A 19,209-nucleotide genomic window follows, 5' to 3' on the forward strand; every position below is an offset into this window, starting at 1 on the left:
CTGCACTCACAAGATGTCTGGCTTTGAAGTACAGGTGGTAACGTTTCTTACAACTGCAGTGAATTAGCATTTTGGCCTTTTAAGTGGAAGATTTGTCTGAGACATTCTGGTCTCTGGATGTCGTCTCCCTGCCTCCAAATGCAGCTCTGCAGGAGGCCTGCCAGAGGTCACTCCTACAGACATTCTCTGAGTAGGTTATAACCTCTAGGCCCCAAGTCTTACAGTTACGGATCTCGTCTTGCAGTTACATGTTACATCCACCTGATTCTCGTCTTCTTCTAGAAACGGGGTAAATCCCATGGAAAACAAAAAGTAATAAAAAGTTGTCCTCCACTTAGACTTTCTTGGTTTATTATATTCCAGTCTCCAGTCCTGTGGCACAATGTCCTTGGTACATTAGGAAGACATCTCGTGGAGGTCGTGTGTCCCTCTGTTAGTTTTAGTTGGATGGGAGGCATCCCACTTCCAAGGGGTGCCCGCACTCAGAACAGGAGGTAACGCGGAGGGGTGTGGCCAGGACCCCATCTGCGTCTCCTGAACATGCCCCTTAGAATAAGTAGGACCCTTTAGGAAGCTGATGGGTGCATCATTGAGCTAATGACTTCATTGCAAATCCTGTCTGTTTAGAGTCTCTACTACGGCATCTTCTCATAGAGCCCCCTCCTTATGAAACCCTTGAAGACGTACAGGAATCAAGGAAGATATCGTTTTAGTTAAGGAGATTTATTGGGAATTATCGGTGAGAAGAACTCTGTATCAGATCTGGGAGGCTACAGTCTTGTTGGGAAACTTAGGGGATGCATTTAGAAGAATATGTGTGTGGTTTAGTTACAGGGCCGACCCGAGGCAAACCTGCGTTAGCAGTGGGTATTTTACTTGCCAACTGTCTATTGCGTCTTCCTTAGGTAGTCTAGGATGTACAGCACCAAAGAATGTGAGTTAAATGTTTAAATCTGGTAATACAAACTTTCCAGTGAGGGCTAGCCTGGTGGAGACAAGACTAGAAGTGGTTCTCAAAAGACAGGAGGCTGAGATGAGCAGAGGAGATGGAACGGAGCAGCGGAGAGGGAGGAGGAGGCTCAGGTGACAGCAGGGTGCTCCCCCGCCAGCCAGCGCAGCAGCACGACAGGGGCGCAGGTAGAGGCCATGCGTTTGACGCTTGCTGATGATAACTGAGAGCCACTGAAAACGCTGAGCAGCAAAGTGATCTGATTAAAGCCATGCCGAAGGAAGATGAGTTTGGGATGTAAACTGAGTGAGACAAAGTGAAGGGCTGCTCTAGTAATCTGTCCAGAGGGTTCCCAGGGCCTGGACTAGGATGGACCTAAGGAGAATGGAGAGGAGGTGAAATCCAAATAATATACAACGTATTTTATTTTTATAACTGAAGAGGCCACATTCTTAAAGTTTTGTAGTAGTTAAGATATGGGAAGACTCTCAGATGTAATGGACCTCGACTGCATGGCAGGTTTGTGACCTAGATATAAGGAGCATTAGGAAAGAGTAGGAAAGATGAGAGAGAAGCTACAACATACTGTGAGGATATGTTTGTAATCCATGAAATAAATACAATTTTTGCATATCTTCCTCAGAATTTGGCTTGGGATAGAAAGAAGGTAAGAGAAGCCTTGAATTTACTTGTAGTTTTGAGAACAACATTCAGCTTTCAAGGAGAACTTTTTTTCCTCCTTTCTTATCAATACCACCATCCTCTCGACATTCAAACCAGTATCCAAACTGGAAATCTACTTTTTTCTTTACTCTCTTCCTCAATCTCTGTATTTAGTCACCCAAAATGATATATAGTCTTCCTTTTAAATGTCTACTTTATCATTATCCTGTCCCCAGACATACGCTTACATTCCCTTCATTCAATAATGATAACTGACCATCTTACAAGCACTTAGGTGAAAGGGGTATTAGAATTCAACATGTCAAAGTATAGTAAAAAGTAGAGACACACGAAACTTTTATTTATGAATAAAAAAAACGTATTTTCTGTAACTATCAAAATAATTGTTTGTTACATTCTGAAAGGAGGCCACTCAGTGGACCTGTTCACACTCTGATCCAAGGAGGGCATCCCAGCTGGCACCAAAGGGTGGTGAGAGTGAAAAGTGAAACCCACATGTTGGATGGCATCGACGGGGCCCTGCCTGAGCCTTTTATCTTTCAACAGGGGCATCCCTTTCAGACCGAGAGCCAGCTGGGCTTCTGAAAATTGGTTCTTGGAAACTTCTGGAGTTTTTTTTCCATTATTTATTCCATTTTCCGTTATTAAAATGAAGCACAGGAGACAGCCCCTGGCCATTAGGAAAACCAGGACAAGAAATCACTTTTTTTCCACATACATTTTCTTAGTGTATTTTCCCTAGAAAATAAAAAAGAAGCCAAACCACCTTAAATGTTGTAGGATTTATCAGCTGTATTATATACGTACTTGCAACATAATTTACGTAAGGCAATGTGGTAATAGAAGTATTTTGAGATCATCAAATATGATATAACAAAATTAATGTAATGAACATAATTAAATTCTGGCAACTCTCCTAAAGAATAAGGTTATGGTACTAAGTGTGGCATATTCTGGAGATGATTCATATCCTTATATTTATGGTTTCACACAGACATTCTGAATATTAATGATGTGCTTTTCAGCCAGTAAGAATATCCATTTTGTTTTTCAGCTTCTCCAGTTGGCAACGGTTATATCAAGCCTCCAGTTCCACCTGCGTCAGGCACACAAAGGGAGAAGGGGCCGCCAACCATGTTACCCATCAACGTGGACCCAGACAGCAAACCAGGAGAGTATGTCCTCAAGAGCCTTTTTGTGAACTTCACCACCCAGGCCGAGCGCAAGATTCGCATCATTATGGCAGAACCCCTGGTGAGTGTGCAGCCTGATGCCCGTGGCTTCTGTGGGTCTTTACACGGAGCAGAGGAGATTTACAGCTCTAAGAAAGGAGGGACTGCTTTTCCCTGAATTCCCAGAATTCCCTGAATCATACCATAAGTAATTTGTTAAAGCTTATAGTTCCCTGATGTAAGAAAAACAAATGTAGAACTTTAAAGCAATCCTCAGCAAATACATTTCAGTAGCACATTTTACTACTACGTTCAGGACTAATAGGCTAATTGAACAATAAGAAGTATTACTCATAGAAAAATTGTGTTCTGTCTCTGTTCTGTTATATATACTTTAGTCTTTAGTTAAAGACTTTTGTCCTGTTTTTAAAGTAAATGAGAAAAAAATATGTAGCATTCTTCAAGCGGCTTCCCGGACTGAGAACATACGGTCTCAGTGATAGCTTGTCCGAGCACATTTTTGATGAGTCGTTCTGAAACACCACTGTGTGTTCTGAAAATTGGAAGACAAGAATTCTGACTCACCTACCTTTAGGTCCCTTGGACATCAGTATCTTTCTTTGCAGAGGATTCTGCCACAAAATTAGACATGTGTTTCGGCCATATGTTAATTGTTCCAACCAGTGCTGGATCTCAAAAGGACAGTCAGGAAGTCTGGTTGGTAGGTTCATATGACTTGTTTTCTGACCTTGGCCACACACAATAAGAGAAAAGGAAAGGAATTCAGAGTGATGCAACTCTTTCTGGGAAGCTGGGCTTTGTACCTGCTGTGGGGATACTGGGGCATGCGAAGACAATCTGAGGCTTGCTTCACAGCAGAGCTTAAAATAATTAAATGTAATATTGGTAAGCCCAGACACAGTCTCTAAAAATATGTAATGGATGATGCTTTATAAGAATCATAACTTAAGGTTTGGGAATCACAATTCAAAGCTATTTGTTAAGTGTGTGGTTACCTGAAAGTTACCTACTTTGCATTGTCAAGATTTTATTAGATTGATGGAGGTTATCATTATGAATTCTGACATCTTATGGAAAATGGTTCTTGGTCTTGCTGTTTAAATCATTTAAATTAAACCTTAGTTCAGTACATTTTCCCCATTCTTTCATTTTTTTATGTTCCTATCACTCTTACAGCTAATAGTAATAGCTACCGTGTTTCCCCGAAAATAAGCCCCAATTAAGATCTCAGCCAGACAGACACATTTAGTAGGTTATGACGATGTTCCAGAAGAAGATATGACTATAATTGAATAAATATAGATTGTTGTATATGAAAAAATAAGACATCCCCTGAAAATAAGCCCTAATGGAGCAAAAATTAATATAAGACCCGGTCTTATTTTCGGGGAAACACGGTAATATTTCTGGAGTACTTACTATGGGCCAGGCACTGTGCTGAACGTATTAGTTCTTTCAGTTCTCACTGTGCTTTTAGTTAGCTGGCATTTACCCTGTTTACAGCTGGGGAAAGTTGGCACAGAGGGGGTAAAGTCACGGCCCAAGGTCTCACCGTTTTGATTTGAATTCAAGCTGGGAGACTTCAGAGTCCACCTCTGAACCACTCCACACTCTATTGCCAGTCTCCACGGTCTTCATGTAAGGACACCTTCAACTTCTTAAAACAAACCAACACAGGCTGTCCTCTACCAAGTCAGCCCAAATTCACGAACCCGAATCCCCATTGTTCACAGCAGTGCTATTTTTGGAAACCTCTGAACTCCTTGAGGGAGGCCAAGGCAGCCCAGATGCCCACCCCTGGGGTGGGTAGGAGCTGCCTGGGCTCCAGAGGTCATGGGGCAGTTTAAGGAGGAGAGAGTGGTAAGGCACAGGAAGACTCACTGCAGTAGGAATCGCCAAATGCCAGAACATCGTGTATCATGGTGAAATGATGATACACTGAGGAGCCAGGAAGTTGTACAAAAGTTAAAAGAGGTACTTAGAAGCCCAGGTCCTGATACCCTTTGAGCCAAACCTGTTTCCAGAATAATAGCTTAAATACTGTTAAGAATTTATGAAGTAAAATAATTTGGGTTTAACGTTTTCATCTTTACTCAGATCGGAATTTGTTTGCATGGCATTTTTCTTGGAATAAATATTATGTCTGAAAATCATGTGCCACAGTATTCTTTTAATTAGAGGTCGATGTTTTTGTTCCTTTCTGTGAGCCAAATGTCCCAAACAAGAAAAATGGAAAAGAAAAAGTGTGCATCCTCTTTATCAGTAAGTTGTCACCGAGGGCCTCGGATGAGTCTGCTAGATGCTGATGGCCAGGTAGAAGGACTTTATGTTTTTAGCTGAAGAAATGTATTCAATCCATTTTTAGTATCATTGCTTTTTATAAAAAGACTATTTGTTCCCCTTGTATTTCTGGCAGAGATGTAAGCTTCAGCTCCACATCCATTTCTTGTCTGCTGAAAAATGCTTAGTAATTTTTGCACTTATATTTACTTACTTAGGGGACAATAAATGTGAGTAGATTCTTGGGCTTGTCACCTGATTCTAAAAACGTAAACATGCATTTGATTTTGTTCTGTAGCCATAGCAAGAGGTATTATTCTTGATGTACGTATAGTATGTTCAAAGTGAATTTCGGTAAATGTCCCCTATTATTTCTCATGCTGAGTTAGCTTTATTTAGAAAGACATTGAATCCTTTAAAAGCATGGTTTACATAGGCTTGTATCAAATCGCAAAAATTGTATTTTATATCTTTAATATAATTAAAACTTACATGGGAGTGACAAGAGTAATTTACAAAAAAATAAAAGCATAGCTTTATTATTAATGGGGCTACTCAGGATCTTGTAAGTTTTATTTTTCAAAAGACTGAATCCTTCAGAAGTCCATATGAATTAGACTATGTAGGATAAATTACACACAGTATTAAAGTTGTATTTATAAATATCCAGATAGCTAACTTTAATGGAAAAAAATAAAAAGACAAAAATGTGTTCTTCCAAAATCAAATTTTAGATTTTTTTTTCTTTGTAAACATCCTTCCGTGCTCCAGCAGTATTATTCTCTGTACCCAAAAGATGCTCAGGTCATAGTCATTATTTATGGATAGTCAATAATTTTATTCTATTTTTGTTGTTTCATGTAGTCATTTGATAGCATTTGCTCTTGTCCAATTTTACCATTATTTTACTTTTCCCAAGCAAAGTGTTTTAAACAAGCTAAAATCGTTCATCTTTGTCTTTTTTATATTCTTATTTCAAAACAGAAAAAGTATAGAAAATAATATAATGAGTGCTTTTGTCTCTTACCTCATGCTCCTTCCCTCTGGTTTAAATTTTCTTCTTCCCAAAGTTTTTTGTTCTTCTTCTTCTTCTTTAAGAGTCAGTGGATTGAATATCTATCGGTCTTGTTTATCTAAGATGCTTTATTTCTCCTTTAGTGATAGTTCAGCTGGAAACAGAATTTTAGTTTGACGTTTATTCTCCCTGTAAACTTCTGACAATATATTTCTCTATGTTGCCTCTCCTACTGCTGTTTAAAAATCTGTGGTTGATTTCTTATTTGTGGATTATATACTTTTTTCCCTGCTTGCTTTTATGGTTTTTTTCTTTGTCTGTAGTGTTCTGAAGTTTCACTATTCTGTGTTTGGATGTGGATTTATTTTTACTTTCTTGTTTGAGGTTCTCATACTTCTTGAATTAAAGCTTTATATTCTTCATTAATTATGGGAAATGATTAGCCATTAAGTATTTGAATATTATCATTCCCTCACTTTCCTACTTCTCTTTTTCTGGCACTCCTATTAGATGCGTATTGGACCCTCTCATCCTATATTGCATATCTTTTTATACTACTTTTGTTATTTTTACCTCTTTGTCTCTCACTACTGAATTCTGAGTAATTTTCTCAGGTCTTTATTCAGTTCCTTAATACTCTCTTGAACTATGTCTAATCTACTGTTTAACCTGCTCATTGAGAATTCTAACTTTGGTGACTATATTTTTCATTTCTAGAAGTGCTGTTTGGTTCTCTTTTAACTTCTATTTAGGTGGTGGGTGGTTTTTCCTTTATTAAATTTACAATTTCTATTTTATGTCTTTGATCTCTTTTAGATTAGCCTCAGAATTACTACTGTCTTGGGATAAATATTATTAATTTCTCAGCTTGGGATTTCTCCTAGAAGGTGACATAAATGTGAACTCCAGCTCATGTAAGACTTGAGACTGGGTTTCAAATTCTCAGAGAGGATGTTGTTATTGTTGTAGTTTTTACCTAGAAACCAGGCAGGGAGCACTGGAGTATCTTTTCATCTTCCTCTGCCAGTGGATAGATTTTTCCTGAGTCCAGTGTCTTATTTCCAATGTTCCACTTCTCAAGGCCCACAGCTTTGTTTCCTGTTCCCAAGTGGACAACAAAAAAAAAATCCAGGGTAATGAGACCAATAGTCCTCCCCCTATGCAGCCTCTGTGTCATCTATGTCTTCCTGCTTTTCATTTCTCTCTTTATTGTTAACTCATTTCTGCATTTAAAATAAAAATCTTAATATTCCAGTTAACATTTCCAAGTGCTTATAGCATGTGAGATTTTGAGTTATCATAGTCCATTGTCCTGCCAAAGTCCTCTGCGGAATTCTTGGTTTGCTTCTCATGCAGATAAGGCCAGGTTGGGTCTTTGCACTGCGAGTCTTATGTGCAAGGTGGGGTGTTGCCAAAATAAATAAAACAATGAGTGGATTGTTACCCATTCTTCCTCTTCTGATTCTGTCTGATAAATCTTGCCTAAATTCAACCCTGTCCCTTTCATTCTCTTGTTCAACACCTTGATTTCACACCCTTTTACCCCTTTATTTGCCTACAATCTATCCTCCTTCCCCCATGCATTTTTATGAACCCAGGTTTCAATTCTGTGCCCGCCTGCCATCCTGCACTTATGTACACTGCCTTCTCTTCCTGGACTGCCACTCATCTCTTTATCCTGCCCATCTCTCAAGTCCCAACTCAAATACCTCATCATGTGAAATGGTTTACTTGATTCCTTCCCTTCTGAGTCCATGCAATTATGCAGTTGTGAATATACACACCTGTAAATCTCCACTTTACCTGAACCACCATTCCATTCTCTCAAGCAAACTATACTGCCTTCATTGAACTCGAGTGTTTAGAATAGAATAGAATAGAATAGAATAGAATAGAATAGAATAGAATAGAATAGAATAGAATAGAATAGAAAATATGAGGGTATGTTATAGGTTTTAAGGGTAAATGCTGTCTTATGAAACTTCTAGTTGTATGCATGTATATCAGGCCATATTGTAAAATATTTATTTTTATGGTTGGTGGGGGTGAGGGCATAGATTTTTTTTTTAAGTTGAAGAAACACTATACAAGTTCCTTAGAGGCAATAACTGTGTCTGATTCATCTACACACACACATACACACACACACACACACACACACACACACCATGTCCCCATGTCTAATAGACAGTAAATGTTTTTGAATGAATGAATGAATGAGTATATGAATGAATGAATGGATGGGGGGGTAAATGGATGAAAAAATAGTACTATAGTAGCTTAAAAGGAATGTCTTTGTAAGGACCTGTGTGTTTCTGAAGGTCGTCTTGCCAACCTCCAAACTGATAACAGATTTTTTTCTGTCCCTCGGATCCCTCTGCATATGAATGCCCTACAATCTGCTGAGCACAAGAAACATTGATTCCCAGCCTTCTGCCATGGGGCATCTAAGGATACCTCATTATTCATTGATGTGGTCACCTGCTCTCCCCCTCACCCTACCAATACGTGAAGAGGAGAGCCAGGCTGATGCTGAGCAGTTGGCCACAGTCTCAGAATATACGCTGTCATTATCTATGAGTCTCTATTTGTACAGCATCTGTCACTGTCTTCACAGGCAATTACCTTTTCAATAAACTCTTTCAAAAACAAGACTCTTCAACTTTTAAAAATTCAGGAGCTCCCATAACCTTGACTTTGTAAATTTAATGGACAAGAAGAGATAAAGCTAAAGACAGAACAACTTCTCCTTCAACCTGATCTGGATTTGAATCCCCAATCAACCTCTTCAGTGTCATGTGGCGTTAGGCCAGCCAGTCAACCTCCCTTTTTGCTCATTTGCAAAATTGGTAACAGAACCAAGCTCACAGAGTGATTGAGAGGATGAGAGGTGATGTATGGAGCGCCTGATGTAATACTTCGCACCTACTGGGTACTCAGTCATCAGTGATCACCCTCACCACTGAAGAGCTGGTATCCACTGACCCAATCTTCCGGTTTGTTTCTGGAGGTCAGCCTGGTACTTCCCCTGTCTGTGTTCATTCAAAAGGAATGGAGGCTTGAGCAGGACTGTTTTAGTCACTGGGACTCTCAGATGGTTGTTCTGCACTCTGCCACGGCAAGGAGAAAGGTCCGACCAAAGCTGGCTGAAGCAGACCTGGTCTGGATCCTTTTGGGACGTGTGCTCTGAGAGGTGACATAGGCAAACAGAAGTATAGAAGAGAAGACAGCACCCCCACCATCTCAGTGAATCTCCAACGAAACACGAGAGGATTATCCTGCTGGCTATGAATGGTGGGAAATAAAACCAGTGCCTGGGAAATAAAACCGGGGGCTTGATGAGAGTCCACATGGGATGGTTTGAAAGCCTTTCAAGAGACAGTGAGGAACTCTCACAGACACCGGTAGGAACACTCGTGCCAGATCAGCTAGGAAGCCAGTACCCAGAATGGGAAAGTCGGTGCTGTTCAGCTGAGTAAAGCAAGTTGTAGAAAATTTCAAGAATTTTCTTTTCCCTGTTCATATCTTTACATTTATTAAAAACCTCAGAGGGAGAAAAATCTAATTTTCTAAAATTGGTCATCAAACTAATACTTTTCTGTTTAATTGACATAACATTGTTTTAGTTTCAGGCATACAACATAACGACTTGAGACATGTACATGTTGTGAAATGATCACCACGATAAGTTTAGTACTATCTATCCCCTTACATAGTTACAATTTTTTTCTTGTGATGAGAACTTTTAAAAGTTATTCTCTTAGCAACTTTCCACTATACAACATTGTTAACTATAGCCACCATGCTGTGCATTACATTTCAGGATTTATTTATGTTATGACTGGAAGTTTTACCTTCCAGAATTGTCAGCCCCATGTCTCAGGCTACTCTTTCGTCTACCCGCCTTCCTACAATTTGCCCAATATGCAAGAAACTTGGTTTTTCATCATGGCCCTGCCACTACCTTGTGCTTCTAACAAAGTCATTTACATGTGGCCCATCATTGTTTTCTGTGAAATGTTAGCAATCAGGCCCAGTTTTTGCTCTAATGCATGTAACAAATGAGATACACTGTCTGCAAGATGTGGTCCTGCCCACATTCCTGGTGAGCCTCTAGTGGGCATCTTGGTGGGTTTAGCGGGAGGGCTCCACCCTTTCCTGTCTTTTTCATCTCTTTTGGGTGGTTTGGGTTGGAGTTGGAACACCACCTGTTGTCATGTCTGTGCCGAGAAGGACTCGGACCTGCTACATACGCTGCATCTGTGGGAAATGGAAACGATCGGCGTGCCTGTAGAAAGGATGCATCCCTACAGGCTGCGCACACATGGAGTTTGGTAACCCACATGAAGCTCAGAGGCGCGGAAGCACATGGGTGGAGGACAAACTCATGGCCAGGAAATCACTATCACCGCTGTGCCGGCCCCCTGGCCTAGGCTGCCCCCAGGCCACTCAGTCCCCCAGGAGAATGCTGCCACTGCCTCCCATGTGGCGCTGGTCCCCCCAGATGAGAAGAAGTTCCCCTCATGTGTCAGTCATCCTGCCCCCTGGCCACTGCCACCACAGGGAAGCCCCAGCTCCAATTCCTCCTGATAAGCAAGCCACCAAAGCTCTGCTCCTGTACCTTAGATCCCACCCAACTCAGTTCTGTCATTTTTCTAGCCAAAGGAGGGCCAGTAGGAAAGAAATCCGCACTTGGTCAGACTTCAAAGGCAGCATTGAGACATTTCCTCTGAAGGCCAGTTTGGCTGCAGAGGTGTTGTTGGTTTGGGGTTGTGCCTATAGTGATGCCCTCCAGTAGTTTCCTGGCTAGAAAGCTGTGATGTTTCCAGTCCCTGAGAGTCAGTGCAGTGGTGACGCCAGCAGGGCGGTGGCCGTGTGGCCCCAGGCTGGGAGCAGATTCTTCCATTCCACAGATGACCTGGGGCCAGTCTGGTGGCCTGTGGGATCCTCCAGAAAAGGGCACGCTTCCCATGCAGCTGCCATGCCTGCTAACCTGGCCCTACCGCCCGCTTGAGCCCTCCTGGGTCAAACACCCCATGTCGATTGCCATACATGGCTCTGTTTTTACATGTACTTGGGCACCCCCACCCCACGTCTCCTTTCCGTCTCTGCAATTGGTGAGCATGTAGAGAACCAGCTCTGCAGGTCGTCATGGACCCCACCCCCATGGCTATTATTCATGGTGGGCTTTCAGGTTACCTTGGCAACGTATACATTGCTTTTTTGGCTTTTGCTGTACAATCAGTACTATCAATTTTCTGTTTTCAGTTTTTTTGTACTTTGTAGCATTTTAGATAATGTGTACTGTCTTGTGTAGAGTGAAAAGATTGTGTTGAATCAAGCGAATAAACCTAGGATTAGGTTTGTGTGTGTGTGTGTGTGTATATGTGGATATATATACATATGTATATATGTATATATATAAATGTGTATATAGAGAGAGCTGCAGATAATAGATATATAATATATATAATATATAGTGTATATATATATACTATATATTATACTATAACAATATAGTATATATATATTTTATATATTACATGTATATATAAAATGTATATACTGTGTGCATCTCTGGGCATGTAAATCATGTCTCAGTGAATCCATTGTGGTTTAAGCATCCATTGTCCTTGCAAGGAGCTGCATTGGACGCTAAGTTGGGTATTGGGCCAGGAGTTTCGTCTGAATCTAGTCTATCAGCATAAAATGTCAACGAGAAGAAGAAGAAATTCTAACTCACTGACTAAGACTTAGAAAGCAAGTAATTTATTCTCTACTTGGATTGAACCTGGAAAAAGGCAAATCTGTGTAACTTCAAAAGCAGAAAACATGCCTAACTTCCTTGTCTTTCAGCAGAGCCTGTGACTGAGCAAAAGAGCAGTGCTCGCTTTCCTCTGATGTTCTGGCTTTAAAAACACTTTTATGATGAAAGGCGACATGAAAATGGAAATTTTTATTATTGGGGTTGCTTGAGCCTTGAGAGCCCCTACTCACAAAACAGTTCATGACCACACACAGGCGGGGTCTCTCAGATGTTATCCCGGTGTTGAACTTGGAGCACAGGTGTGGTGACAGACACGTGTCGCTAATCGTGTTATGCTGGAATGGAGGCGTAACAATAATATAACATGATCTAGCTGGTTTGCTAACATAAAAGAAACAATTCTAATATAAGACTGAACGTAAACTAGAAGTAACACAACATACTTTCTTGGTATGCAAGAAAGTTCTTTAAAGAATCAAGGTTGCCAGTCCCTCTGTACCACATGCCAGGAATCTGTAATGGGATACATCACGCCTGAAGACCAAGCCTGTGCAAACATCAGGCATAGCCAGCTGGCACCAACATCGAAAGGCTAAGCAATTAGCTAATGACTCCATTACTGCATGCTAATGTTCTAGGTTCAAGCAGTAACATCTATTGACAAACCTTTATTCCTTGGCTCTGGGTCTCAGGATTCCAGCTCCTCCTGGGTGCTGATGTCACAGGGCTGGCAGGAGGACAACTCTCGTTACCCTGAAGTTGAGCAGGACACTGTGTTATAATAATGACACTGGTGGCCCACCACCAACAAACTATATATGATGAGTTGTTCTAATCATTTTAATGAATTTAATTGTGGGTCTAAGTAAGAAAGGCCTTTGGCAAGTGACAAACACTCAGCCCAGCTTCTACTTATGATTCTAGACCAAGTCTGATGAGAGGTACCAGACTAAGGTTAGGATACAGTCTATTTGTAGTTATAAAAGAGCTTTGTTTTACACTGCTGGCCCATATAGAGATTGGACATTCAGCTATCGTCTTATGTTTCTCTTCAGAGACCTGAGTTGTCTGAAGACTTCTAGGTATCAGAAAATATCAGCTCCTTTAATCAGGAAACTTCTTAATATTTAAGGAATTGGTGAATTGCAAAATTCTGCTGCAGTAATTAAACGACAGAATTACTGCCTCTAATTAAGTTTGGATCTTTATATGGTGGGTCTTCATAAACCAATTATATTGGTCATGCTCCAGGCTGATAGACACCCACAAACCTCAACCATGTGGCATTTCATGATAACATTCCACCGTGCCCAAATTTGTAACTTGGTGGTTTTCCTGCGCTGTCGTATATGCCAGTCTTCCTATATGAACCAAATGTTGTATGTCTGTTGACTAAGGATGTGCAAATGGCAGAACACCGGCTTATGGGCTCTCTGCACTGTGGATTCAAGTGGGCTTCCAGAAGGACAACCAGCTCGAGTTTTTAACCAGACTCCTCTTTAAACAGCAGCCCTTCTGGCTTCAACAAGCTCAGTAGAGGGAACGTAAAGAGAATTTAGTTCCCTACTGAGTGTAGACATAGGATCAGAGTCAGGCTGTCCCGAAAGGAGACTGGGAAAAGGCTCCAGTCAGATAAGGAATATTTATATTACACTTGAAAAGTACTGCTGTCGGCTCCAAATTATAAATAGATAAGTAACTTTTGAAATAGCTATTTCTTAGCAAAGTAGCTCAGCCGGGCATCCCCTGCTTATTCTTGCAGACATTCACTAAAAATCTGAAAAATCACCCCAACCCAGAAACAAAGTAGTAGTATCAGTAGCTAAAACCAGATAATTGTCGAACAACGGTGTCATTTAGCTGCTGAATGAGGCAATCTTCCAGGTGATCACAAACACACATTTTTTCTGTACGCTGTTCAACTTGAGGTTCAATTTCCTTATTTTTGACTATTCCTGGAATCATGTAGATGAAGAGCCTTTCTTTTGCAGCTGTTCAATGGTACTTTTTCAGCTGTGAAATGAAATGTAACACACATGGATAGTAAAAGTTCGATTGAACCTTATAGCAAACAAGCCATATGAAAAGTAGTATCATGAAGTAATATAAAAAGGACCAAAGGGCTTTCTGCTTCAAATGAATGGTATCCAACTCAATTCATCCATGGGTGAGGCTATCATTTTTATATCCAGTGACTTTGTGAGAAGATTATGAAAGTTTCTTCTTTTGGAAAATATAAAACCAGGAGAAGGTGTTTCCTCAAGTTATTTGCAGTCTAGTTCTTTCTGATTACATGCTTCTTTTTACTATTTACAGAAACATAATTTTTAACACAACTAAATGATCATTTGAAAATATGTCGTATTTTAAAGTGTCAGAAAAATGCCACGAAAAATAACTTTAGTAATATGCCATAAATAAGCCCAAAGTCCATTCCTACACTCATTGTGATGTGATATTGCTATGTTTCCACAGAGCATTTTGCATTTGGATATGACTGAAAGTCATTACTACAGTCTTAGGCAGAAGCAGTCTTCACCATAGTATTGTAGTGATTCTAATGAGTACAAGTCTTGATTTCCACAGGTCATGCTAATGATACTGAGACATGTTGTGTTAGGTATTTTTTTTATTGCCGTATACATACTCATATGTATCTAGTACTCGGTGAATGAAATGATTTGTTAAAATTCAGTATTCCATTGGGTGGTATTTCCTGATGCCTTTAGGGAGTTCTACTCAACTCATAACTTGTAATCACATAAGTTGGGGGCAGGTCAGACTAATGTTCTAGTAGGCTTTTCCAAGACAATTCAGTAGCCATGCCCAGAAATCAAAGACAACAAAAGAAAGTCAAGTGCTATAATCTGTAAATATTTTTGATTGACCTAAAATGTATGTGTTGCTCTTTTTTGAGATATATTCACATCCTATCACATTGCCCCTTTTAAAGGGTACAATTCAGTGCATATTCACAATTGTACAGCCTTCACCACTGTCTCATTCCAGAAGGTGCCATTACTAGCACTTTAAAAGACAGAGTAGGTAAGGTTTTGATCTCTTTATTTTTCTACTATTTACCCTCTGGAACTTTCCTTTATTTTACCAAAAAACCAAACCTTTTTTTTTTTTTTTTTGTCTTCTTTAAAGTAGTGGGATCATTTACATCGTCACCGAGAACTTGGGTTTGGCCACATGAATTTGGGTGTGTAGTGAATAATGCATAATGTTCGTCATGAAAATGCTGCCTGTGAAATTGCCTCTTTTGCCTCATGTAGAAAAACAAAAATTCAAGATACGTATGGACTGTAGAACTTCAGCGGAAATGAAAATGCTCACCCATGTGTGCTGCCCAAATTCCGATTGAGGAGTGGCGGCATGCCCTGTCCCTCGGGGTTCTAGCTGCGGGTTCAGGTGGTAGCACCGTGTGACCAAATTCCACCCAAGGCCCTCTTTGCAGAGCTGAGTATGGTGGTCTTTACTCGAGTGCCAGCTTCTGGCCCGGCACTAACACCCTGAGTGGCATTGCTGGAAAGGCGTGTGAAAAGTGTGTATCACTCTTCCCTTCCCATCTAAACAGTAACCCGTACATACCGAATTGGCCATTCACAGTGCTCTAATTCCAGAGATTCCCAGCCGTACATTGGGGTCAATGTCTAACCCATATCAGCTCTGTCATTTCAGCCACACCCACTTCCCAAGATTTGTTGGGATTCCCAGTGGGCAGCATAATATATCCTGAGCTTCTCAAGGCAAAACTGCCATGCTTGTGCTCACGGTGGCCTAGCTGTGGCACTCGAGTGGAGCCCAGCAGGATGGCCCATCCCCAAAACTGCACCATCACTATCGGAATTGCCTCTCCTCCTCCCTTTGGTCTCCAGGAAAAGAAAATGTCTTTCAGACAGATTAGCAGTTCTTGTTCTCATTCATTCAATGATGAGTTTTATTTTAAACATGACATTCTTAAAGTGTAGTTTTCATACAATAAACTGCAGAGATTTAAAATCTACAATTTGATGAGTTTTGACAGATTTATACACTGGTGTCCGCACCACCACGGTGCCCAGTGGTTTCCTTGTGCCCCTGTGCACAGAGCTCATACTACCACCCAGCCTCAGGCAACTAGTGATTAAGTCCTGTGTTGTAGAATTCCGTATTAGTGGATGCCATACAATGTGCGTTCTTCATTCATCTTTATTGCTGAGTAGAATTCCATTTACTGTATATACTACAGTATGTTTATTTAGTCACCTTTCAATGGGAATTTAGGTCAACAAATCATTTGTGAGTACTATTTTAAATAGAGCAAGACTTGATTTCTACAGATTATGCTAACACTTATAATAACGTATGTTGTATAAGATATTTTTGGTAGTAGCTTACAGATAGATACATAGATAGATGGATAGTACTTTCCAACTTCTAAGTGCACATAATCGTATTTGAGGCTATGCTTTATACAAAGAAATAAGACAGGCTTTTGTAAGAATAACTACCATTTTTTTTTGCTTGTATGTCATGTTTTAAGCACACTAATCTTCACATTAAGCCAAGAAGGTGGGTAATAATAACAGTTCCATGTTTAGTGCCTATTGAGTGCCAGGCCCTGTTCTTACTACTTGAACAATATTAACTCACCTAATCCTCACAGTATGAGGTAGGTACTCTTACCCCACAAGAAACCTGAGACACAGGGGTTGAACAACTTGTCAAAGGTCATTTAGTCAGTGGCGGACCTAGCCATCTATCTCTGGGATCCCAGCTCTCAACCACTACATTCACGGCCTCCTTCATTTTCAGCCAGAGAAGCGGAACTGAGAGATTTGATAAAACTTACCAAAGGTGCATGGTTTGGGTCCATGTCCCTGGTCTGATTGACTCCAGAGTCCAAGCTCTAATCTACTTGGGAGATGTGTACGTGAGTGAGTGGGATGACACTGGGCGGGTATTCGAGAACTAGAGAACACCAAAGAGCTACTGAAGACTGAAACCAGGCTGTCACTTCTTGTGTAGGGCTGATCAGGGAAAGTATGGTGGAATAAGTGAACCTTGAGGGACAGTATGTTTTTTCTGATGAGAGGTGGTTTGATTGGGTCTGAGAAGGACGAGTGTGTGTGTGTGTGTGTGTGTGTGTGTGAGAGAGAGAGAGAGAGAGAGAGAGAGATAGTTGTGCCAGAAGATAAATCAGAACATGATTGACTTCAAGGATAGCCCTGGGGAATATAAATATTTAAGGAGAAAGACTAGCTTATGAAGGACCCAGAAAAAGGATGTCTAAAGAGGTAAGAGGAGAAAAGATCAGGATGGAATGATTCAAGTGACAAGAAAGGAGTAATCAGTAGTGTCTCATTGCAGCTGAAATGTCCAAAAAGGAGCATATTGACAAAGGGCACCAGATTTGTGCTTTGGAAAGTCACTGGGGCCTCTAGGGAGACTATTCTAATGGTGACAGAGAAGTCAGATTGCAGCTGGTTGAAGAAAGAATAGGGGAGGAAGGGAAGACAGGAAGTGTAGACCGCTCAGTGGCAAATGAACGATGACCCGGGGGTAGAAAGAAAAGAGTGGCCAGTGGTTGACATGTGTTCAGGGCAGGCACTACGATGAAAAGGTGTAAGCATGAAGCTACTAGAAAAAGAGTCAGGAGAGAGGGGGAGGTTGGCCTGAGGCGGGTGAGGAGCTGGCTGATGGTGGAAGGTTCTGGAGGAGGCAGGGAAGATGCATCCACAGGGACCGAATGTCTACCTACTACTGGGTGTTGCATGCACACTTAGTGGGATACGTTGGGACAAAAAATAAATAAAAAATACCAACAAAATCGAATGTAGTCCAGAAACAAATGAGCGATGGTGGCATCTTACATGTCTTGGTCACTGCCTGTACTTTTCTTCAATTAAAATGAAGGTGAGCTCTGTGTCTGAGTTTAATTGCAGTTGCACCTCCACCGTTCAAATCCTGGATTCATCCTTGGGTCTCTTAGATGTGGCAGAGAAATAAGCTTCACTGAGATGTGCAACGCCAGCTGCAAATAGGACAGATCCTCTCAAGGGTTTTGTTTTTTAAAAACAGTGCCAAAATATTCTTCCAGGTTTGAATCTAGCTGCACATTTCGTCTCACAGGGTCCTACACAGCCTCTTACTTGGTAGTGCCCTTTGCTGATTTGAAATACTCTCTATATCATTCTTTTGATCTTGGGATTCCCCCCCTCAATATTTTGGGGGGAAATCAGCATATCTTGTTTTGTTTAAGGGAATTCACTTTGGTAACTGAAACTAACTGGGCAATGCCGTTTTGTCAGTTTCTGTGAGCACCGTTCTTCCACGGATCTCCAAGGGTCTGAATTATGCTCATTAGTTCGCATTAGAAGGCTAGTCGGCCGTCAGTGGTGATAGCTGTTTTTACCTGTGGATAAACCGAGGCAGGCATCAAGGGGGCTCAGCCTTCACTGGAAGGTCAGTGATCCCTGCAGGTCATCACAATGCCCAGAATACGTTTTCAAGGTGATTCAGACCCCTGAGACCCTGATTGCCCCTCATGTCCAGGGCATCTTTTGGGGAGAAACGGTCCATAGTCAGACCTGAGAGGCCTAAGGCTGACCCCCTAGGTCTGTTTCCAAAGTTGGGTCCAAGCTGGCCTGAATGGGACCTAAAGAGAAAAACCTGTGTCAGATGTGGAGGTGTTTAGAACCCCATTTTTCTTTGGTTCAGGCTAAATGCCTGCCTCATGGGCTGGTAGCTCTGGATGAAATGCTTCGGTGGCCTGTCAGGTCTGGCCCATAGCTCTCTGCCATGTCACCGGGACCCACGGGGCTGGGGCAGCTCCCTGCTCATCCTCCTGGGTTCTGGTAAAGAGAGATCCCAGTGGTGGTGGTTCAGCTCCACAGAGTCTTCGTTAAACTACTCAGAGCAGATAGGAGTGTAATAAAATATCCCTGCTGAGGGTGTCAGAACCCAGGCAGTTCTGCGTGGACATCGCCCTATAATCAAAAACACTGTAGTTTCAAGACTTGAGACTTTGGTGGGGGTGTTGGTTTTGTTTGTTTGTTTGTTTTTAACTTGGTTTTTATCACATCCTGCCATTACATTAAAAGGTTCCTCTAAATTACATATTAAGAACTAAAGTCATTATAATAATGTTGGGTTTATTTTTTGAAGAGAGAAGGGCAATTACTCTTTATAATGTATTTTTCCCACTTTCTATAATACAGCTTTCTGATTACACTGGGAAGCATCCAGGAAGCTAAAATTAAAGCTTTAATTAATGTTAGTGGGAGTGGGCGCTCCCCCAGGAAACAATCAGAGCTCGGTTTCAGTTCCTGAACAT

The 19,209-nt window shown here is 41.1% G+C and overlaps 1 protein-coding gene across 8 annotated transcripts in view; it reads left to right on the forward strand.

Moving 5' to 3' along the window:
• The window catches only part of FRY (FRY microtubule binding protein), a 439,561-nt gene that overhangs the window by 235,649 nt on the left and 184,703 nt on the right, over positions 1-19,209 (forward strand). For all 8 annotated transcript variants that reach the window (XR_012495619.1, XM_074330087.1, XM_019749603.2 and 5 more), the window contains one exon: positions 2,688-2,887. Coding sequence is in view for 7 of the 8 variants with exons in the window: in XM_019749603.2 (XP_019605162.2) it covers positions 2,688-2,887 (200 nt within the window). In the remaining variant the exon portion in view is untranslated. The remainder of the gene's footprint in view (positions 1-2,687; positions 2,888-19,209) is intronic.

Source organism: Rhinolophus sinicus, linkage group LG04 (assembly GCF_036562045.2).
Source record: "Rhinolophus sinicus isolate RSC01 linkage group LG04, ASM3656204v1, whole genome shotgun sequence".
In the NCBI taxonomy this organism is placed as follows: Eukaryota; Metazoa; Chordata; class Mammalia; order Chiroptera; family Rhinolophidae; genus Rhinolophus; species Rhinolophus sinicus.